At 44.7% G+C, this 23,372-nt stretch overlaps 2 protein-coding genes across 6 annotated transcripts in view; one reads left to right on the top strand and one right to left on the bottom strand.

Annotated features, from left to right (window-relative positions):
• The window catches only part of SLC26A11 (solute carrier family 26 member 11), a 24,085-nt gene extending 9,646 nt beyond the window's left edge, over positions 1–14,439 (bottom strand). Inside the window, exons 1-11 of one of the 5 annotated variants that reach the window (XM_072990708.2) lie at positions 14,304–14,358; positions 13,791–13,846; positions 10,982–11,365; positions 10,202–10,394; positions 8,490–8,575; positions 6,358–6,437; positions 5,406–5,548; positions 4,109–4,284; positions 2,839–2,911; positions 2,004–2,054; positions 605–665 (exon numbers count right to left, since the gene is read on the bottom strand). In XM_072990708.2, coding sequence (XP_072846809.2) covers positions 605–665; positions 2,004–2,054; positions 2,839–2,911; positions 4,109–4,284; positions 5,406–5,548; positions 6,358–6,437; positions 8,490–8,575; positions 10,202–10,394; positions 10,982–11,173 — 1,055 coding nt within the window. In that variant the 5' untranslated portion in view covers positions 11,174–11,365; positions 13,791–13,846; positions 14,304–14,358. Of the gene's footprint in view, positions 1–604; positions 666–2,003; positions 2,055–2,838; positions 2,912–4,108; positions 4,285–5,405; positions 5,549–6,357; positions 6,438–8,489; positions 8,576–10,201; positions 10,395–10,981; positions 12,644–13,790; positions 14,097–14,303 lie in introns of those variants that run through there. The other 4 variants (XM_072990707.2, XM_020813603.3, XM_078384283.1 and 1 more) reach the window with 4 other exon arrangements.
• Positions 14,382–23,372, top strand: SGSH (N-sulfoglucosamine sulfohydrolase). The gene is made up of 8 exons (XM_020813642.3): positions 14,382–14,599; positions 16,551–16,711; positions 16,866–16,971; positions 17,582–17,732; positions 18,052–18,208; positions 18,686–18,767; positions 19,877–20,080; positions 21,556–23,372. Exons 1-8 carry the CDS (start codon positions 14,488–14,490, stop codon positions 22,113–22,115), a joined length of 1,533 nt encoding a protein of 510 aa, XP_020669301.3. The 5' UTR covers positions 14,382–14,487; the 3' UTR covers positions 22,116–23,372.

The raw sequence follows: 23,372 nt of genomic DNA, 5'->3' as shown, positions 1-23,372 counted from the left end.
GGTGTGGAATTCCATTCCAAAGGAAAACAGGCTGTCCCCATTTCTATTGTCTTTCTATCAGTAAGAAAAGACATTTTAAGTCAGACAGAACTTGCTTCTGAGGAAAGTGCTCTCAATGGCCAGCATCCCTCCTTTTCTCCTCTTGCAATCTGTGGTTCACATTTAGTCAGGATAGGACGAGCAGTGTTGACTGTCACCTCTGCCGGGGCCTTCACCCCCTTCTCAGCTGCATCACAGAGGGAATTATGTAAGGGAGGGTTTCCAACCACCCTATGTGAAATCCTTCCATGAAGCAGCTGAGCAAGAGGGGAAGTTCCTGACAGAGGGGGCAGCCAACACGGCTCATCCTATACTGACAAATTTGAATTTGCAGATTGCAACACCACGAGAGTACTGAAGGAACTAAAGGTCAAGTTACTTCCAGGGGGGAAAAGCTGCCAATGTTTCAGTTGACAACTGATAAGTTTTTAATGAAATTATTTTTAAATTGTTTTAACTAGAAGGCTATTTTTAGTTTATTTAACCATATTTAATTCCTACAAATCATTCTGCTTTTAATGCTATCTGCACTGGGAGAAAGGCAAAATATGAATATAATACTTACCGGCCAAAGCTACCTGTGACAGGATAGGATGACACAAAGGAACCTAGGATGTTGGTGAACCCTAGAGGTCACACAGAAAGAAAGACTAAGGATTCATCATCATCATCATGTTATAACTACAGAGGCAGAAAGGACCCTATGGATCACTGAGTTTAGCCCCTGTGAAGGATACAGAATCCTGGTTTCCTGTTTCTTCAGCGAGCAGAATTATTTGTGTTAAAAAGTACAAACTCTTGAAGATAGGATAAGAACTAATACAGTGGTGCTCGCAAGACGATTGCCTCACGGGATGATTAATCTGCAAGACGATGGGTTTTTGCGATCGCTGTTGCGCTTCGCAAAACGGTTTTTCCTAAGGCAATTTTCGCTACACGATGTTTGGGTCTGTGCTTCGCAAGACTTTTTTTCTTTAACCAATGCTTCACAAGACGGGTTTCCCCCCCTTTGGAACGCATTAAATAGATTTCAGTGCATTCCAATGGGGAACCGCGTTTCGCAAGACAATGTTTTCTATGGACGATTTTCACAAGACAACGATTTCCCCCCCACTGGAACGCATTAAATAGATTTCAATGCATTCCAATAGGAAACCGCGTTTCGCAAGACCATGTTTTAGCAAGACAGCGATTTTCGCGGAACGAATTAACATCTTGCGAGGTACCACTGTAGTTTCAAGGTATAAAGTGGTAGACTTAAATGAATAATAGGATAAATCTTCTAATGGTAATTAAGAAGGTGAAAATAATTATGGGGGCACTCTCTCCCACTAGAGCTCCTCAACCAGAGGTGGTCAATCTCCAGAGGTCCAAGGCCCACAAGCTCCCATCCTTGGACTCGGGATGGCACACCCACTCCCATGACTCCTCCCTCAATATTTTTCTGATAAAAACTGGGCCCTCCCCACCACTTTAAAATCCCCCATCCTCCCTCTAGGGCCCTCCAAAAGTTTATTTTTCCTTTTAAATGGGATTTGGGGAGCAGGGGTGTTTGGGGCCCTTCAAAAAAATGGCAGAATGGCCCCCACCCCCATATACCCTACAGAGCACAAGACGACCTTCTAGGCAAAATATTTTTCCAAAACGGGGGATCCTCTCCTTCTGGACCTCCCACCTCAAGGCTTACAAGGGTTCTTTCCACTGTCTGATCCTGAAGGAGGGCTTTTTAAAAGGAGGCAAATTGAAGGGGTTATTTCACAAGTTCTGCTTGTCCCCAGGTCTTCTTCTTCCTATGTGCTAACACCATCTACTGCCTAGAAGGACCATTTTAATAGTCCTTTACTATGTTAGCATGTGGTCTTCCTTTTCAGACTCAGTCTTACTCTATCCTGGTGGCTCTCAAACAGAAGACCGAATCCAATGCCCTCCCCACAGAATCCAATCAATTGGCACAGAGGTCTTACCCATGGCCAAGAGCTCTTGGTTGGAATCAATTTGGTAGTTGTTCTGAGAAGCTGGAAGGAAAAAAGAACATTTAGATACTGGTTGGGCTAAGAGCCAAATACTCTGTTACTGCTAAAAAGTAAAAGCTCTAGAAAGCACAGCAGACACACTAATGTGGAACAAATGGGAACATGGGGCCGAGAGCCATCCTAGATCCTTTTGGAAGAATGTAAAACATAGTCCATTGTCAAGGCTTCCCTTGTCTCTACTGAGAACATGACTGCCTAGACCCAAGATGGACAGGCATTGAATTGGGATGTATTAACAGACCTCTGGCTGGTCTCAGGTAGATCAGCAAGGCCTTCTAATTCCCAGTTTTTCAACAACAGCACACACAAAATGAATCCTCTGACTTGTCCTGAACTGATTATCCAGAAATGAAGAAAGCTTGAGACTACCCAGAGGCTGGATTTGTGTGTGGCTGCACTGTGTCCTTGGATCAGTCCGTGTATGCAAAACATGGAAGAGGTATAAGCCCTACCCTCAAAAATAAGCCCCAGTTTAGTGAAACCCTGCCCTCCACAATTGTGCAGCATTGTGCAGCAACCAGAAGAAGAAGACGTGACTGTAACATAAAACATCCCCTGAAAATGAGCCCTAATGTGTTTTTGGAGCAAAAATTAATATAGGACCCTGTCCTATTTTCAGGGAAATATGGTAGTTGTGTTTAACCACCATTTCTCTCCAAAAAAACATGCCCTCAGACAGCAGCAAGCCCTCTTTTCCCACATCCCACAGGGCATGCGGAAGGAATCATCCTCCCATCTCTGTCTTCAGAGAAGCTGAAAATCATACCAAATGCTTTGGCAATAGCCACTGTCTCCAGCAGTCCCATGAGTGGCACCACCACCAAACCATCGCCCATTGCCTGTAATGGAGAAGAAAGCCTGCATTTCAACAGGAAGAGAGTACTGCAACCTCCTAGTAAACGTTCACATGCCCAGATCAGAAATAAAAAACAAGTAATAATCCTCACCTCAGTATCTAATTGGTGAGTACTGCATACATAGGAGTCAGTCAACCTTTGTTCAGTCAAGCCTTAGAAACTCATTCTGTTGGCTCTTAGAATATTTCAGTAATTTCAAGCAGGCACTTTCTGCTGCTTGCAGTTTCTAAGGAGGGCCCAGCTCTTCAAACAAGATGGTGGAAATTATTTTCCCCCATATCATGACTTGTAAAGAACTGACATATCCAGAACTTCTTGTACATTGTCCTAACAAATTTGTGAGGGAGATTCGAGTTGATGACCCCAGGTTCTCTTTTTCAATCAAGAACTCTTTTCAGCTGGAAAACAATGTCAGATGTCCTGCATAGGCCTCAAACAGCATAAGGGAGTCACTATCCCTCTGTCTGCCTCATGGATCAGAATTACAAAATAAGCTACCTTCAAATTGGAATTGGATCCAATGCACAAACTTGCATTGGATAAGAAAGACCAAAGTCATATTCAACCAGGTTTCATACATTGGAAAAGTACGTTTTTAGGCTGCTGCTCCCAAAATCCATCATGGTGGCGAAAGGATTCTGTGAGACACAGTCGAAAACAGTAACTTTCCTAACCCTGTTCCAAGTTCCAGCACCACAGAAGAACAGAGATGCAAAAGACTGCCACTTTCCATGCTGCCCAAACTAGTCTGAAAAACCACACAGGGTTAGATTGCAAGTTGCAACTATGATTCTGCCTGTATAAAATACAGAAGAAACTGAAGCTGCAAAGTAATTCTAAGCAGATTCCAATCCCCAACTCAAGGAGAAATTTTAGAAGCATGACTGAGTTAACTAGACCCCAGGTTTTTTTAAAATTAAAATCCAATTTTAATTTTAATTAAATTAAATTTTAATTTAAAAAAATTAAGTTAAACATTTTAATGCAATTTTTAAGCCATGTTGAGAGGAACATGCTTCTATTTTAGTTGTGATTTTTTTTTAGTTGCTGACACTGAAACAGCCATAATTTTAACTGCCATTGTTTCAATTATTATGAACTGCCTCAGGTTTTTTTTTCCAGCCTCACAAAGACAATAGTTGCACAAGTCTGAAAACAAACACACACACAAATGCTCACTTGCACCATCTTTTGAAAGGAAACGGTCCCGTTGGGTGTGACTTTGGAGAAAGGCGGTGGCTGGAACGGAGGGAGTCCCTGGGGTGTGGCTCCTGTAAGGGTGAATGGCTGGGAGCCCATCACTTGGAAGGAGTAAGCCACGAGACCAGCAAAAAGGACCACCAGAGCGTTACGGGCTGCAAGGGAGAGAATCTTATGGTAAAGTGCTGCTTTGCCAAATGGCCGTACTGAAACATGGTTGGTAAACACAGTGGACGATGGAAGCCGTCAGCAAGCATCTCCACTAGGCCACCAGTGTATGCCTGGCAATCCATTTGGGAACATGTGCCGCTTCACAGAGAGAGACGTTGCACTTCATCAATCAGGTGTCTCCCTGGGTATGTGTGTACATGAGGGAAAAGCTCTAAAACGTACTGACACTCGCTGGCTACAACTTCTACATCATGTATTTCTCAAATCATGAGGATATTTATTAGATATATTCCCATTATACCAAGCTCTATTTCTAGAAATTAAATTGGAAATGTGTGGCCTCCAGGTATCTATTGGACTGCCACTCCTATAATCCCCTCACCACTGGCAAGGCTAGCTAACACTGATGGAAACTGTAGTCTATCAAAGAACGGGGTCCACACCTTTTTTCTATTCCTGAATTAAGGAAACCTCAACCTACTCCAAACACAGGCCACCCCTTGTCTCTTGCATTTTACCTCTTCACCTGTGTTTCATTTTTCTCTACCACTTATCTTTTTCAGATTCCTTTTGTGCATGTCTTTATTTATCTTCCTTGTTCTTAGGCTGTCCTACCTCAGGCTGATCTCCAGGACTCCTTCCTCGTCTCAACCACTCCACATGTGAGGTTTTAAACCTAGCCAAGTTTACTCCCAACCCACAGAGAAGGATTTACAACCCACTTTGTCGCCTGAGGAAAAAAAGCATTTCAAACTATTACACCAGCATTAACCACCAATGGCTTTGCCAAAAAAAAAAACCAAAATTAAAAAAACCCCACAATACAATACAAGTAGCCCAGCATGATGTAGTAGACAGAGAGGTGGGTCACGACTTGAAAGACCTGTGTTCAAAGCCCCACTTGGCCATTGAAACTCAAATGGGAGGGATGGCCCTGGTAAAACCATTTCTTAAATATTTCCTTACTTTGAAAGCTCTATTACAGTTGTTCTAAGTCAGATGCAATTTGACAACAGATAGCACACAGACAATTCAGCATAGATAAGAGCACACAGTTGGGAAACAATAATACTAAAAGCTAGTTTATAGTACAGGTTGGACAAACCTGTAGCTGCAGTCCAGACTATAAGGTGACTGATCCTGACATAAAAACTCTCCATCCGGTGGCTTCTGGGGATGCTCTTTTTCATTTGTTGCAGCCCCACAAGGAATATCAGGCAGAACAGCCCAAGGATGGCATCCGCAGCTCTGCACAGAAGTTAGAATAACATTTGTAAATTGGCCGCAAGGGGCCCCTGCAAAAACAAGGGTTGTCTCCCTCACATGTCCCTTCCAAGCAAGTTTTCTCCCCCCTGAACCAATGGGTGTATGCATGAGGGACATTAACAGTGGTCTTACCACCAACTCGGATACCTTGCAAAGGTATAAATCTACACAAAGCCAGTTTGCCCAATACTTTCCGGCCAGTCATTTAGGCTTTATATTGGCTTAAAAAAACCCAGACATGAATCAAGGCCTTGAGAAATTACATCTGGACCCATGTTCCTTTATCCTCACAAGAGGCGCCAGCATTTCTGGTGCCATTATTCCTCCATTATAGTCATATATAGCTGATTCAGCTTTTTCTAAAGAATTGCATGCCAAGCTCTGTGCACCCTGGAGAGGCCAATCAAATACTGTAAGGCTGGGGAACCTCCCCATTGCTTCAGTTAGAGGTACTTCACTTAGAACATATGCACTCTCTCTCTCTCAAGAGTCTCTGGCCTTCCAAGAAGAGGTAAAAAATTACATTGCCCCCAAACCCATCTCTCTCGTTAGTAACTCAGCTTTCTGCCCCATAACCATCCCCACTGCCAATGAAGAGGAGTTGGAAGAATATGACCCTCCAGGGAGATTCAGAGCCCAAGGATGCTTGAAAAATAAACTGCTTTGACCTGGAACAATTGCAGGGCCCCTCTTATGTCCAGCTAAATCCCACCTACACTCCCCACATTCACAGATGTAAGATCTCAAAAGGAGGATAAATGAAGAGGAGAAGTACAGAGACGCTCATTTACCTTGTCTCACCAATTTTGCAGAAAGTGTAATACACTTGCAAGACGAACTGTCGTGGGATGTTCTGCAAGCCCAGGAGTGCCTGTGGAAATGAATTTAACAAACAATGCTATCCTCACACATCTAGTTAGGAAAACAATTAGAACATGTACGCTAGGAAGCTGGCGAAGATACACACACTCTGGCTCAAAGTAACCCAGAGACTGTCTGAAATAGTTACTTTTCTGCTTTATGAGCCATCTTAAGCTGGGACTCATTTCCTTCCTGAGAGCTTTCAGTTTATGGCTACCTCAGGATATCAGGGTGTGAAAAAGAAAGTGAGTCACTACTTTTCAGAAAACATATTTAGTCTCCTATTGAAATGACACATCACCCAGATTTTCTTGTTTACTTTTTCCCATCCTAATCTAGATAATAATTATTGTTGTGGAACTTTAAAAGCACCACCCAAAATATGCTTACATCTTTGAAATACATTAGGTTTCTGTTTCCAAGGTGTCTCGCATACTTTAAATAAAATGGCACATGACTTTAGAAAAACAAGGCATATGAAATGAGCAGAGCAAGTCTAGGGGAGAAGGCAGAGCTTGGAAATAATGCATTATTTTAACACGGCAGCATCAAAGCATTGCATTAAACAGTGTTTAACAGACATTTAGAGGGCAGCATCTTGAAAGGCACAATTTCAGCATTGACGTTGACACAGCTATATTACTGCTTCTTTCCTTAAGACTAATTGAATTGCCCTCACTTAACACAAAAATTATTATTTTAACATTAACACATGAAATTAAAACATTACTTCCAAGCTTCTGGAGGGTTGGAACTGGGGTGAATCCATGACACAAAAAGCCACGAATTTACAAAACCTTTCTGGGCCCCCGCAGGCCAGGATGGGCAGGAACCTTTCCTCTGTTTAGTCAGGAAACCTTCTCACAGCTGCAGGCAGATTGCTCTCTCCCACCCAGCTATCCATACAGCCACATAACAGTCAGTTTGCAAAATCTTAAATTAATAATGCTTAGAATTCTATTTCCTGTCAAAGTTGCATTTTTAAAATCTAGTAATGCATATTTCCATGATGGGTGTTTCCTGCTCTTACACTGTCTCTTCAAAAAGATAAACAGATGCCGAGACAAACCCTGCTAGAACATTTTTTCATACAATAAAATCTTAACTTGAGCGCAAATGTTCTACTTCCACCTGACTGAATCACTTCAAAGCCTTTCGGGTAAAAAAAAAAAAAAAGCCGAGGCTTCTTTCGAAAGGTGTTCAGAAATGATGCTCACTGCAACCACGAAGAGCTCAGTCACCAATTCCTATCATCTGCTATCCCACACCCTGGTGACTGTGGTCAACCACAAAGGAAACATTCAACAGCATTGAAAAGATAACAGAAACAAAGACGAAGACTCAACCAACCCCACCTCCAAACACAACATGGATGGCTGAGAAGAGGTGTACAGGAAGTTGTCCTGTGCTGTGGACAATAAGGTCAATGCAAGCACCATGGGAAGCTGAACAAAGCAGAACCTTCTTGCCTCTCAAACCACCACCATGACTAGTTGACATTGCAATGAAGGGCCCCCTGGCTCCCAGTTACATCTCTGTGTTTTTCATTTCCCAGTTCGCTCATGCAGCTGTACACTTGCCACTGGAACCAACAGGCATGGCAGTGCAGCTGTCATCAGGGAAGACAACCAAGACACCCTAACTCACAAAAATTGGCAGGTAACTCTGTTTTACAAAATTACTGGCACAGCAAAGACTTTGTAACCTGAGAAGTATTTAAGATCCAGCTTCACACAGAAACAGAGGAGTGCCAAAAATTCTCAAGCAAACACAACGAAAGACCAAAAATAAGGGCCATTTTCATATGTTTTAATCCAAAAAAGCAGCCAGAGTAATTTTGGGATCCTCCAGTGAGCCTTTTCCTCCACATAACACCAAGCCCACAAAATCCTTTCTCCACAGAGGCCAGTCATGTTTGTTGAACAGGCAGATCTGCCATGGTCTTATAGACGTGAGTTTTATAGCTGAACATCAGCAATAGCAGAACAGAACTTTGTTTGATCACTGGAGCGTCTACAAAAGATCACCAGGGAGAAGAAGAGAAAAGCAGAGAACTGCCTACCTTGATCTGGTTGAACCCAATAGTGACAGCAGCGGCCGATGTGAACCCTTTAATGACGGGATAGGAGACAAAATCCAAGAGAAAACCTGCCAGGAATAAAACATTGCTCTTTAACTTTATGAAGACCTGCTCCAACCAGGTCAATGGGACCTCTACCCCATCACAGCTGCCGGGCTCTTAGCAATTCCATTCATAGTTCAAGGGTACTTCCTGAGAGAAATCAAGAAATTCCATACTTTGGTTGGCCAATGATTTCAAAGAGTGCTTCACCCATTACTACTGGCACCTCCATATGGAGGTGGTTACTTACAAGAATTGCCACTTCCAACTTTGTCTCACCTTTTTTTTGGTCCTAGATTCATGGGATGTGATGGGTTGCTCTTCTTTCTGACCACCCATCCTTCACACCAGAGTTAGTACAGCAGAGGCAGAAAAAGCATTTAGAGAATAAGGAAGAACACTGGCTCCCACTGAACCATCCAGGGCTGCATCTGCTGGTTCCCCGCACCTGCTACAAAATCTGTAGCAGGTGCAGGGAACCTGGTTGCAGCAAAATTATTTCATTCCCTCTTTAAAAGCAGACATGCGCCATCCATGCAGCCTGTTTACAAGTGGGAGCATGTGTCCCAGAGACTTCATGAAGCATTTCTTCTTTAATGCTATAGCAGTAAGTACAGCAGTGGCAGAGACACATACACCCCATACACCAAAATGGCGGGAAGGACCATAGGCAACTTTTGTACTAAGCAGGGTCCATCCTGCCCGAGAATCTCTAGTCCTCCCTTTGCTCCTTTTCCCAAGCAAATGAAAACACAGGCAGCTGCACAGAATGAAGATGAGAAAGCATGTTCCCAATCACTAGTGCAACTGAAGCATGCTCTCGCATGCTCAATGCACTACTGTAGGCAGGTACCAGTTTAACTAACATAGCTGCAACTTGAGAACTTGAGGAAAAGAAGATAATTTGAATACAGTAGTAACATGTATTACTTTAGGCTAGGTGTTTTTTTCCTATGGGTTTTACCTGTTCTAAATATTACTGATCCTTACACCCGGAGAAATTGTGTATATTTAAAAAAAATAATTAAAATAGACAAAATGAGCACTTAGAACACTCTCAATGGTTAAAATATATACATTTCAGAAAACATGGCCAGGGAATGATAACAGGGAGACACCAGGAAATACAAACAATGATGACTTAAAAAATCATACACCGGAGCTGCAATTCTGCATGCTTAGGTGAAGAAAATCCCACTGAAATCAATGGATCGTACCACTAAATAGATGTGCACAAAATTGCAAAGCTTGGATGACAAACTACAGTTTGAGGATGATGCATTTTGATCCTCCAGGTTCATTTAAACCACCAACAGTTACAGTGCCCAGCTAACAGGTAGAAGTTTTGCATCAGCAACATTCGGAGACCCAGAGGGTTCCTCATTCCTGCTGATTCTTCCACCTGAGAGTAAGCCCCATCAAATGTAGTGGGTCTTACTTCTAGTGTAGGACTTCCCTGAAATTCACGGATGGCTGAGGTTCCAGTTCAATGTTCTGATCCAAATACTAAAATCTTGAATAACACGTGGTTGTTCCCCTTCTATCTCTGTCATCTACCATGTCCAGTCTTCCCATTTGGCTGTTCCTTGTAACAAGTCAGTGAGCCTGGTGGGCCATGGACATGATCTAACACAGCATCAGCCAGATCTTACCAAGATGTAGAAGTCCCATAGCTAACTGGATGCAGCCTGAGAGGAAAGCAAGCAGGACTGCATAGGCAGGGTCATGGGATGCATAGGATGAAACCAGCAGGGACATGATAGCTGTAGGCCCCAGTGTAACATCTTTCGAGGTCCCCAACAGGAAGTAGACAAAGCAGCCCATGAAGGAGGAATAAAGACCATACTAAAGGGAAGAAGGGGAAAAATGACGATCAGCAACTGATCTAGTAACCTTACAGAGTTTTTAAGATGTGTGAGATATTTAAGGAGTGTTTTTTGTTTGCACTATCACCCTGCCGTGAGTCTCCACGGCCAAGCAAGGATCCCATCATAGGTCTCCTTAGTTTGACAATCTATTTCCCCAAACCATGCAGGCTTTCTTGTAAGACTAGCTGTATACAGAAGCGTTTGTCTCTGCCAGCTCAGCAAGTTCAGGCAAAGGTTCAGTAGAAATGAACAAAAAGATCTCAAAAATGCTCCTGATCAGGATCCCAAGCAGATCCCAATCCCTTCAGCATTCTCTGCTCCGTTCCCCTGAGCAAAGGATGCCACATTGATAGGGGACACCGCCTCACCATCAAACCCTTTCCCACATACTTATCTCCAACACAGTTTAGAACAGGGAGCAGTATGAGAGCAAGTGCTCTCTCCCTCATTCTCTCTCTCTCCTGCTAAACATGGTACTAACCAAAGTTGTACCTCCTCAAAGTATGCGTCCTTTGCCCATCAAGCAGATCTGGGTAACGACAGCTGCCGGATCAGTGACCTCACCTGCACTGGAAGGCCAGCCACTACAGCGTAGGCAAGGGCCTGGGGCACAACGGTCAACCCCACAGTAAGTCCAGCGATGAGATCGAACTGTAGCCACTGGAGAGAATACTTGGGAAGCCACTTTAGCACCGGCAGCCTCTTCTTGGTTGCTCCGCAGCATTGTTTCCAGCACACTCGGCTCCCCTCCGCCATGCCTGGGCTTACAGAAGTTCACGTTGATTCATTTGAAATCCATCAGTCCAGTCACAAACCTCGCCAAAGCGCGTCCAGGTCCCAGAAGCCACCTAAGAGGAATGTCATCTCTGGCAGTTGTTGCAAAGACAAGTCAGAAAGGTCCCCAAAATGGGCAAAGTAGAAGTATTCTGGTATGAGGTGATTAACTGGCTAGAAAAAAAATATTAACAAATCAAAAAATAGTTCCAAATGGAATCTTTCTTATTCTCTGTTTTGACTGGAGGAAATGAAAATTTATCAAATAAAGAATTGGAGGCAACTCTTAAAAGTACAGCGCAGAACAAAATTTCCTGATGCTGGGAAGATGCTCAGGACCTTATTTTGCAAATATAGATGAATAAAATATGGGCAGTGGTGCTGATTGAGAAAATGATGAATCGATCAGATTATACAGAGGAAAGATGTACAAAGATAACTTCATAGAGATGTGGCACCCCCTGTTGAAATCCAATATGGACTCAAAAATAAAGTAAACCAAGTGGATAATAGGTTGCTGGTTATTCTAAGCAGCATTAGCTAGACACAAAAATGCAATAATGAGCCAAAGAAGAGACTATGTGAAAAAATAAAGAGATAATGTAAACAGTGTGTGTGCGTCATATACAAGAGTTTATGAACAAAGATGTTTTTATTATTGTAACAAAACAGGTATAGTTATGTTATGCTATTCTGAATGGACTAGAGTTTTTAAAAAATAAAAATGAGAAGGTCTTCTCCTCAAAAAACAACAACAACAACAACAAAACAGGCAACGAAAGTTTCATAGGCACACCTGAGAGGGGAAAAACCACATTGTTCCAGCCCTGAGATGTGATATACTGTAGCTACTCCAGCAAATCTTCATTTTAATATTAACAGTATTTAGAATGAGTGCTACGATATACGTTAATAATCAAACACCAATTTATCTATTGGTGCTGCTCATGTATGTGCTTCTGTGCATGTTTGAACATCTGTGCATGTTTGAACATTTCCCATCACACAAACCTTGGGTGTGTTGTTTTAATGCCTTGATGCCCCTCTGACTTATATTTTTAAATTGTCATCCTATGGTTTTACTTCTGTTGTTATCAATTTTAAAAATAATCAACGTAAAAAATTGATTTAAAAATTAGTATGTTTTAAATAATAACAAGAACTAAACCCAGCAGGAACAAAAGCCAAAACCTTCCTAGGGATAACTGGATCACCAAACATTATTAGCACAAGCCAGATGTTCTGGTGTTTCTTATGCTTTTTAATATGGTATTTGTTTGATTCTTTTATGAATTGTACATTCACTGTTGCAAGCTTTAAAATACTGTCTTTCAATAACAGCATTTAATAAGCCATCTTGTATCCCTTTTAAATAAGTTGTAAGAAATTTTAAATAAAATAAAATAGTCTCTGTGTGGCCACAGAAGAAGGGAACTGGTAAACCACTTCTGGATATTCTCTGCCTGGAAAACCCTGAAAAATATAATCAGGAGTCAGAATTGACTTGAAGGCACATTATTTATTATTATTATTATTATTATTATTATTATTATTATTATTATTATTATTATTATTATTATTATTATTATTATTATTATTATTATTATTATTATTATTATTATTATTATTATTATTATTATTCACACACCAGGCACAGTCAATGAAAATTATAAAAACATTGACTTGTTTTATATAAGATACACGTTTTAACGAAAAACCTACCCTGTTTCCTGAAAATAAGCCCTAGTAGGATTTTTCAGGATGCTCGTAATATAAGCCCTACACCAAGAATAAGCCCCAGTTAAGTGAAACCCCACCCTCAACCATTATGCAGCAAGCAGAAGATGATATGACTGTATTTGAATAAATGTAGACTGTTGTACATGAAAAAATTAAAACATCCCCTGAAAATAAGCCCTACTGCGGTTTTTGAGCAAAAATTAACATAAGACCCTGTCTTATTTTCGGGGGAACAACATAAGTATCTGTTAAATATCAGTGCAGAATGTATGCTGTTCCTAATATTACCGGGTTTTGTAGTTCTGAGGTCTGTAACTGCTTAATACTGTGTGAAGAATTATTATTGTTGTCGTTGTTATTGTTAGGTACTGAAATTGGAGAAGGAAGATTGACAACCATGAGACCTAGTAAATTTGGGGGACATTTTCCCCTCCCTGAAATCTTCACTTTGTTTCAAGAAAAAGAAAAAAAACTGCACCAACCTAAACATCCAGCCCAAGACATACACCTACAGCCTCACACTCAAATAAATCTGTTAGTCTTTAAACTCCTTTCTTTTTTCCCCACTCCCTTTTAATTATGACAGCATGTTGAGCCAGACTAATAATGCCACTTCTTGGAAATATATCTGTTGTTTATGTATCTCTCGGGTGTAGATCTGAATGAAAACTTTTCAAAAGTCAATCAACATCTGTTGCTCCTGGATAAAACAGTCGGAGGAAACACCCCTAATCTCAGTCCTCAACCTCCCTTCTAAAACAAACAAACAAACTCACACAAAATACAATCATTTAAAAATAAAAAATTAGGTGCCTTCAAGTTACTAACATTTAGTAAAAGATTTACAGCTCAAACTTACCTACAGCCCCTACTTTTGGGCGGTGGTGACGGAATGCCTAGCTTGACTGGCTGTCGCTGTTTACAGGCAAGAAAATATTACATATATACTCTGCATCTCAGAATACTTTATCCTAAGGGTGAGATACTTTATCAAATCGAGCAGTAAACACTGTACTAGATGAATATTCAAAAAAAAAATTCTAGATTAAAGAAGTGCTTTTTAAAAATGGTTCTGGAGCCCCTGCCTTACTAATGAAACCGGCACCGCCACGGGCAAACTAACGTAGGAGCCTTAAAAAAGCAGCAAGAACCCGGGATTCTCCATAATGGAGACCCGGAGCTAGAGGCAGGAAGGGGAAGGGGAAGGGGACCTAGGTCTGCAGGAGCAAACAACCGGGAGATGTTCTCCCAAAGATGTGCTGGTGAACGAAGTGGAGGGAGGATGCTCCTTCTGCCATCATCCCAGGGAGCCCCGGGGTCTCATCCCTCCCCGAAACGACCAGGCGCCCACCCGCCGGTCTCACTCACTCACCAAGGCCGGCCAAGCGCTCGGCTCCCGGTTCCTTCGCCTCATGTGATCCGCTCAGGAGGCGGGGCTGGGGCTGGGCAGCGGCCGCCCCTTTCCTCGGGGACTCGGAGGCTGGAAGGGGTCGGGAGCGGCGGCTCCTTTCGGCCGGTGGGGAAGGAAGGGGCTGCCGGGGAAGAGAGGGCTGGCCATGCCGGTCCCCGCGCCGAGCCGGGTGGCGGCGCTCCTCCTCCTCCTCCTCCTGGGACTTTGTTGGGCCGAGAAGGTCTCGAGCCGTCCTCGCAATGTGCTACTCATCGTAGGTGAGCGGGCAGAATCGGGCCCCTTTCGATCGCCCCAAAGGAGGCCAGGCCGGGGCTTCGCTTCTCTTCAGCCCCCCCCCCCCGGCATCCCGGGAAATAGCTCTTGTCAGCAGCTGGTCTTACTGGGGAGAGGGGCACATTAAGGGAGGGGTGGGTGCAAGATGGTGGTGTGTGTGTGTGGGGGGGTCTCTTGCACATCACGACGAAGGAGAACATTGTTTTGCATACTTTTACTTTATATGCACCGATGCAAAATCTTTTCTGCTTGAGACGCATTCACAAGGTATCACACTTTAGTATGGGGAAAGTCCGTGCCAAGAGGACTGGTGTGCTGTCCAGTCTTCCCTCTTATGGCTCCTTAAATCTGATGGGTGCGGTGTGTGCGCGCAGAGGGCGGGTTGGAGACCCCTTCAGTTGGGGGACGCTTTCCAAAGGAGGATTGCCATCTGGCAGCCCTTCGGGTGAAAGGCCACAGTCCCTGCTCTTCCCCGCCTCTCAAAGGAGGCTGATCTCAGATCAAGCCCTGCTGGACCCCAACAGCCCTTCCCAGGTGCCTCTGGCAGCTTCTGGTTGGAATGGGAGGAGGCTGCAGCAGGAGATAAGCTGATCAAGGCTGCCTTGCTAAATCTTTTAAAAAGTTGGCCCTCTTGCACTGTACACACCTATACAAATCCAATATGCAGACACAAATTCAACAAGTGCAGTTTTCCCCAGGATGGAGATACGGTGGTGGGAAAGATATTTATACTTGAGTTTCTTCTTTCAAATCATCCCACACTGTGATGGGCATGAATTCGGCCAGAAAAAGAAGCCAGCCTTCCCCCAACAACCAACATATCTGATTGTTAGCTAGGGCTGCTAGAAGCTGAAGTCTAAAATGTCTGGAGACCTTCAGTTTGTCCTTCAGACTGACCAAAGCAGCAGCCTTTAAGAAAAGCTGTTCAGCAGTCTTGGAAAGGATAACTTGGGGTGCAAGCTTCCAGTTCTTTCTTGCCCAAGTGCAATTGAGGGCACTGAAGATTAGCGTTCTGGGTTTGCTCACACCAAAAGTTTTTGGTCGTGCAGGACCAGCAGTTACGGGACTGCACGAGGCTTGAGGGATGTTCCCTTTTGCCCTGCATAGTCTGTGGCTCGTCTTCCTCTTATGTCCAGTCAGCTGAGTTAATGGAACCTCCATGTCTCTTGGAACATTTTGGTGACTCAGAATTCCTTGGCGGTGGTTTCAGTAATGGTTGTGTGGTTCTTTCACTAGCGCATCTGAGTACAATGCAGGCAGGTTGTCATTTATTTCTGTACTGCCATCCCGCTAGAGACCTAAAAGTCATGTTTTCCCTCTTCCTCACATTGTCCTCGCCAAAACCCTGTGGGACAAATCAGGCTGGAACAGTGTAGCTTGCCTAGGTCACCCATGTTTGTTGGTCAAGTAGAGATTGCAACCTTCTCCTCCTGTATCTTTGTTCAACCCTTTAATCACTGTGCTACATTATCTGTTCTGTAGGGTGCCAGGACTGGGATTCAGTGTTTTTCAGAGATTTAAGTATGGGATCTTCATTAGAAAGCTAAGGCTCTGCTGGAGCTGTGAAATTTAGTTGTGCTAGGATGGGGAATCTAAGGCCCAACTGAGGTTGTTAAACTGCAAATCCTGTCACCTCTCCTTTGTGACTATCCTGCCTAGTGCTGAGGGCAGTTATTTTCCAAAATATCTAGAGTGCCGCACCTCCTCCAGTCAGGAACAACAACGGTTCTCCACATTTGGCCTTCCAGATGTGCTAGTCCACTGGTCCCAACATCCTTGATGGTTGGCCGTACTACTTGGAGCACCTGAGCACTGAAGTTGAAAACATCTGGAGGCTGGGAAGCATTTAGGGAATCCTAAGAGATATTCATTGGTTACAGCGATTGAGGATCTTGATCTCGCAGTCTGATCTCTGTCGTTCTTTCTCCATGATAGCTGATGATGGTGGCTTTGAGAGTGGTGTCTACAACAACACTGCCATTGACACCCCACACCTGGATGCCTTGGCCAAGCGCAGCTTGATCTTCCGGAACGCCTTCACCTCCGTCAGTAGCTGTTCTCCCAGCCGGGCAAGCATTCTGACAGGCCTGCCCCAGGTAACACTTGCTAGGTGGGAATGGAGAACATGGGGGAGCCACAAAATGGCTCCCTTGTTGTGGTTTTAAAAATAACCTTAGAAAAATCTTCGTGATCACCTGTTGATAAGCACTGTGTCCTACTAATGTTATGAATGATTCTTTTTCTCTGCAGCACCAAAATGGGATGTATGGGTTGCACCAGGACGTACATCACTTCAACTCCTTTGATAGTGTCCGTAGCCTCCCCTTGCTGCTCAGCCAGGCAGGGGTCCGGACAGGTAAGAGAGCATCAGGAGTGCAAAGGTCTGGAATGGACAGGAATGTTAGGGTACCTCTGTACTTCATGCCCCCACTTATTCGTGCCTGACTAAGATTAAGCTTTGTTACTGTTGTTAATTGGGCTGGAATCAGCATGAGTCTTGGTTGAAGCATAAATAGAAGGAAGCTCTGCTTTAGTCCTAAATTATAGAAGTTGTTCAGCTGCTCAAACCCAGAGGGTGGTACTTGGATTCTGACCCAGCTTGGGAGAGCAGCTATTAAGGCAGGTGAAGGCATTCTAGAAGATCAAACTGAAGTTGTTTGGGGCCTCCAGATGCTGGAGTACCTTCCCCCCCTTTTTTTTTCATTTTTGCAAGTACATATTTTCCTTTAACTTTCAACACATACTACTAAAACAAACATGCCTATGGATGTTTTGAGGCAGGTGGTTCCTGAATGTTGTGGTTTTGGGAATGACCTATCAAGATACCAGAAGCCCTTTCGGAATGGATTGATCTGCAAGGCTTACGTATGTCTAGCCAAAAATGATTCAGAAAGCTTGACGCGCTCCTCTGCCTCCCGCCCGCCTCTTCCTGTCCCTGACTTATTGTGCCTCTTTCTCTGCTGCAGGGATCATTGGGAAGAAGCACGTTGGACCAGAGACTGTATATCCTTTTGACTTTGCCTACACGGAAGAAAATGGCTCTGTCCTGCAAGTGGGAAGGAATATCACCCGAATTAAGCTGCTTGTTCGGAAATTCCTCCGCAGTCAGGATGAAAGGTGAGATTCCCCAGCATTTGAGGCTATGTATTGGTGTCTGTCTAAGGATGCCCATCTGTCCATCGTACTTGTTTTCCTCACAGGAAAGTCAGTCCAAGCCTGAGAAGCGAGCTGGAGAGTTTGGGAAACCATTTTCAGTTCACATAGGACAGTGGATCACGACTGAGGATGAGAAAGAAAGGAGGGTTTGGTGGCAGTAATTAGGAAGAGAGAGAGAGAGAGCGATCTCAGGAAAGCTAGAGTACTTGTGTTAAAAAGAAGGGAAATGGGATATTGTCCTTGACTGCAGACTCTTTTTTGTTCCTTTTTCACCTCATAGGCCTTTTTTCCTTTACGTTGCGTTCCATGATCCTCACCGTTGTGGCCACTCTCAACCCCAGTACGGAGTCTTCTGTGAGAAATTTGGAAATGGGGAGATGGGAATGGGCTGGATCCCAGACTGGAAGCCCCAGCACTATAGCCCAGATCAAGTACAGGTGAGACCAGGGAGATGTCTCCTTTGCTCAGGGTCCCCTGAGAAGCACAGGCATTCGGCGTTCTATAAGCAGCAACATTCCCTGTTGCCTTCCCTGTTGTCAGCCTTAGGGGGTGGAGTACTGGAGATATATCTCTACTGAACTTGGCAGGGGCTTTCTAGCACAAGCGTCCCAGACTCTGCCAGTTTCTGGACAGCTTTGTTGACTTTGCTATGTGCTATTGGGTTACTGCTGGCTTATGGTGAGCCTCATAGAGTTTTGTGAGGAAAGTGAGATGTTCTAGGAGTAGTTTACCTTTGCCAGGCATACACACATGTGTAGGTTCCCATGGTCAAACAAGAATCTGAACCCAAGTCTTCTGAGTCCTAATCAAAACGCTCTATGTACTATACCCCACTGGCTCTTTTTTTAACATTATTTCGGTGGTCCTTTTTTATTGTAGTGCTGCTAAAAGTTGATTTTCCTTTCTACCCTCAGGTTCCATATTTTGTACAGGACACACCGGCTGCTCGTTTAGATCTCGCTGCTCAGTATACGACCATTGGGCGCATGGATCAAGGTGGGCTGGGGCGGGCAACTGTTTTGGCTTGGATGGCGGTGGGACACCACTAGCGGACTGGATAACATCAGGGGTCAGGACTCTCCCTCCGAGAGCTCTGTCTTCTTTCCCCAAGCCCTGCCCCCCTGGTGTCATCAGTTCCCAGTTCAATTCTGCAAAAGGGTTTGCCCGGGAGAAGGCTCTTGTCTCTGATCAGCGATCAGAGATAAGAATTAGGATGCTCAGCTCAGTTCAGGGGCAGCTCTGGTCTTCTCTCCAGTCATGGATAGAGATCTTCTTCCTTCATGTGTGAAGCAATCCAGTGGTGCTTCTGGAGTGGAAGGATCAGCCAACAGGTGCTGTTGTTGCCAGGAGACATCCCAGTGTATTCACAGTCCTCACATGCTTTGGGGAGTCTCTTTTCTGTGTCGCCTAATAGGCTGCCTGTCTCTGACAGATAAGAACTCTCCTTCAGCTCAGTACCACACAAAGGTCTGTAGAGCAGATGAGGGTTGGAGGGGGACCTAGTCAGGGATACTGAATCAGACCAGTTTTGCCTAGAAAGTGAGGAAAAAAGACTACAACCCTAGTGCTCTTAAGATATTTGGTCTTTAGCCTAGTATGTGTACTGTGGGAACATAAGGATTTCAAGTCCACCTCATCACAGAGGAGGAACCTCAAATGGTGCTTAGGGTCCTGTGAATCTCAGTGCTCCATTTTCGGAAAGGTGTCCTTGTGGTTTTTAGATATTCAAAGCACAACTGCAGTTTGTTTCCTTGGCAATGAAAGAAGGCAATGAGAAAAATCTGCAAATTAGATCTCTGAAGGATGGCTTTTATTTTCTTTATCTTAAGCCTTTGTGGTTGATTATTTCAGCTGAGTGAAATTGATTCCTCCAGCTGGGTGAAAAGGCACACAAATGAGAGATAATCATCCATTGTGGTAGAAGAGTTGGGTGGTCTTTTGAGCGCTGTCTCTCTGGGGAAGCAGGCACCATTCACTACTGAGGCAAGAGTTTGAGAGGGACCTGCTCACTCGCATGTGAAATGTACAAATGAGCGTTCCCCTGAACTTAGAGCAGATTGCTCCTGCGTGGCAGCCATTCAACTCTCTTTCTGTGCAACACACAGGCATTGGCCTGGTTCTGGAGGAACTACGCAGCGCCGGCTTCCACAACAGTACGCTTGTGCTCTACACTTCGGACAACGGTATTCCCTTCCCCAGTGGCAGAACCAACCTGTACTGGTCAGGCACAGCTGAACCCCTCCTCATCTCCTCCCCAGAGCATCCTGCCCGCTGGGGCCAGGTCAGCAGCGCCTATGCTAGCCTGCTGGGTAAGAGCTGCCAAGATGAATGAGTGCATAGACTGGGGAGGGGTGGGTGGGTGGGTGTGAAATACCTCCAGCTGCCCTGATGGCTGGGGAATGAGTTCCCTTTTAGGCCCATGTGTTCTAGGGGCATCAGAGACCTTTGTTTGCAGAGGGAGAGGAGAAGAGTCTTTAGATACTGTCTTCCCTCTTTTTGGAAGGAAAAGGAGAGGGTGATGATATGTAGGTCCCTTCCTGCAGTCCCTTCCTCCAGCAGCTCTTTTTGTGGCTCTGTGCCCTTCCCTACGGTATCCTCAGGGAGGCATGCACATTCCCAGACATCCAGTTTGTGTACAAGAAAGCACAGCGTTGCTTCCTTGTTATGTGACTGGTGGAAGCTTTTCTGCGGTGGGGCTGCAGCAGCTCTTCTTCACTGAGGAAAGCCAAGCAAATTGTTGCAGGGGGAAATGCCACTCTTACTGTGGCTAGAGGGGGCCACTGTGGCTTGTAGTTTGAAACTTAAATTGCATGAGCGTAATCAGCCGGTGATGTGACCGCTGGTGATAAGAGAGGCAACGCTTTCATGCCCTTGCTACCTTCCAGCCTTAAACACTTTTCCTGTTCTGCAAAAGAGGAGGTTTGTAGGGCATTTGAAACCTGTTAGTTTCAAGGGAAAGTCTAGAGAAGCCTCTTGTCCATTTTATACACAAGACCATGAGCATATTCTCAGATTTTGGCTCACACGCAAGTGAATTCTGAGGTGGTGGTTTGGTGAGTGGGGGATGTTTGCAGACTTCGAGATGAACATTTAAAGTAATCCAGTCTCTAAAAGGAAAATCGAACAAACCGAACACCTTCCTTCCCCAGTGTCACCTTACACCAAGCCCATGGCATGACTACTTGACCCAGGGTGGGTTTTTTAATGTAGAATGATACATCCGGTTCTTCAGTCAAACTCTTCTTAAAAGGCTAAATGTGTGTGTCTTCTGAGACTAAGCAGAGTGGTGTGTACACCACACACTGTGGAGCGAGTGCTCTATTCCTTATGTGCTTATAATATTTTTCTTGGCCTTAATAGCCAGAATCTGAAGAAGACAAAAAAAAGGCTGCTTTTCCTTTGTCTTTTTCTTTCTCCACTACCATTTTCTTTACCTGGGCAGCAGGAGAGAGAAGCAAGCCATGAAGAAGTGGGACACTTACGTAAACGTCAGTTCCCAGTGTGGACATGATGATATTATAGCCTCCATTTACTAGAACTGGGCTTTTTTTGAATAGCAGTGAGCAGTGCATATGAGGCATAAATGTAGCCACGCCTAGACCATCTGCATGCAAATGAAAGGATCACTTTCCGAGCACTCAGTCTAGGGGGATTTGTGACGTGGGCAGTGGACCCATGAATATGCCCTTCGCTGCTTGCTTAACTAGGTGATGTCTGTGACCAAGGTACCAGCCTGCTTCAGGTGAATGTCTTTCAGTCATGTTTTTCTTCTGTCCCTTTGCAGATGTCACCCCCACCGTTCTGGACTGGTTCTCTGTCCCCTATCCCAGTTACAGCCTCTTTGGGAAGCGGCTGGTGCAACTCACTGGCAAGTCTCTGCTGCCAGCCCTGTCCTCTGAGCCGCCGTGGTCCACCGTATTTGCAAGCCAGAGCCTGCATGAGGTGACCATGCACTACCCCATGCGAGCAGTGCAGCGAGGGCCCCTGCGCTTCATTCACAACCTGCAGCACCGCATGGCCTTCCCCATTGACCAAGACTTCTATGTATCTCCCACATTCCAGGACTTGCTGAACAGAACGCAGGCAGGGCAGCCCACCCACTGGAACAAGACTCTGCACACCTATTACTACCGGGAACGTTGGGAACTGTATGATCATAGCATTGACCCCTCAGAGAGCCACAATTTGGCTTTCGATCCACGCTATGCGCAGCCTCTAGAGGAGCTCCAGAGGCTGCTGCTAAAATGGCAGTGGGAAACGGACGACCCTTGGGTCTGTGTACCTGATGGTGTCCTGGAGGATAAGCCCAGCCCTCAGTGTCGGCCGCTTTATAACGAATTCTGATTTTTCCTTCCCTGCGGTGGCAGCTCTTCCTTCCTCGTTTAGAAGAGCAACAACAGGAAAAGTGCTGCTGCAATCCAAGTGGGCTTGGATATAAAGTGTATCTGCTGCAGTTTGTGGAGCAAAACACTGGGCAGTTGGCAGGGGGGGGGGAGGAGGTGGAGTGAAATGCAGAAGCGTGATTGCTGCCCACAGATGGGGAAGTGATGCCTGTCAACATTTTTAATTGCTACAGATGCACACAGCACCCTAGCGAAATGTTTGCTGCCAAAGGAATGCTGTGAGTGCCTAATGCAAGAGGGTTGAATTCTTGGCCTACCAGATGGTTGGGCTTCCCATCAGTCTCACCCAGCATAGCCATAGTGGTACAGCGCAAAATAGCTGGAGGCCCCAGGGTCCCATAGCCTTGGCTGAATGGGCGAGTTGGGAGTTGCTCTGGTTATGGTCACACTGAATGGGTCAGCCTTACCCCAGCTTCCTCAATGTCAGAAATAGCACTTTTGCGGAAACGTGTGCAGCAGGACTGGGAACTGTGTGGCCCTCCAGATCTTCTTGGACTTTAATGCCCATCAGTTCTGACCACTGGCTAAGTTGGCTACGGCAGATGGGATTTGCAACTCAGTGTCTGCACGACCACATTTTGCCCAGCCATGATGTAGAGAGCTAGGGATTAGGCTTGGAGCCATTTCAAAAACTCAGGAGGATAGACAGTCCAGTTTTTTTATAGGACCATACCACCACAGAATTTGGGGGTGCGGGAACATTAAAGCATCCCATTCCAAAACATCTCTCTCTGTCTCTCTCTCTCTCTGTAGAAAGCTAGTCTGCATGGAAAAGTTTAGGCTGCATGAGGTAGAAGATTTAGATATCATGTATCATATCGACAGCAAGCCTGTATAGGCTTTTAATTTGACCTTTCGTCAGGGCTAAAGAAAGGAGGTCTTCACCCTTCACATAGTTTCTCTCACTGTGAACCATCTGCTTTGTGGATTAGTCCTTCCCTGAAAAACTGTGATTGTCCTTAGAGACCTCCCTGCCCCGAACTCTCTCCCAGAGTAGCTCCTTCTTTGGGAAGACATGAGATGTTGCCTCATAGATTTCGACTCAGGGGGACACTATTGCACTTGTCAGTAGGAGGCCATAAACATGTAAAGTAGGAATTATCAGCAAGAATTTAATCTGGCACAGTTATTAATTTGACTCTTCTATGAGCAGGCTGGCTTTAAAAATGAAATAAAGTCATATCCTTTTTTAAAAGAA

This window comes from Pogona vitticeps, chromosome 2, assembly GCF_051106095.1.
Source record: "Pogona vitticeps strain Pit_001003342236 chromosome 2, PviZW2.1, whole genome shotgun sequence".
NCBI lineage: Eukaryota > Metazoa > Chordata > Lepidosauria > Squamata > Agamidae > Pogona > Pogona vitticeps.
Note: the sequence above shows the minus strand (reverse complement) of the source record. Positions and strands in the feature narration are given on the sequence as shown.

Excerpts from the sequence above, each read along its gene's own strand:
- SGSH (XM_020813642.3), top strand. The coding sequence starts at position 14,488 with ATGCCGGTCCCCGCGCCGAGCCGGGTGGCGGCGCTCCTCCTCCTCCTC. Across the intron at positions 18,768-19,876 it reads CATTGGGCGCATGGATCAAG|GCATTGGCCTGGTTCTGGAG; the intron begins GTGGGCTGGGGC and ends TGCAACACACAG. Across the intron at positions 20,081-21,555 it reads CGCCTATGCTAGCCTGCTGG|ATGTCACCCCCACCGTTCTG; the intron begins GTAAGAGCTGCC and ends GTCCCTTTGCAG.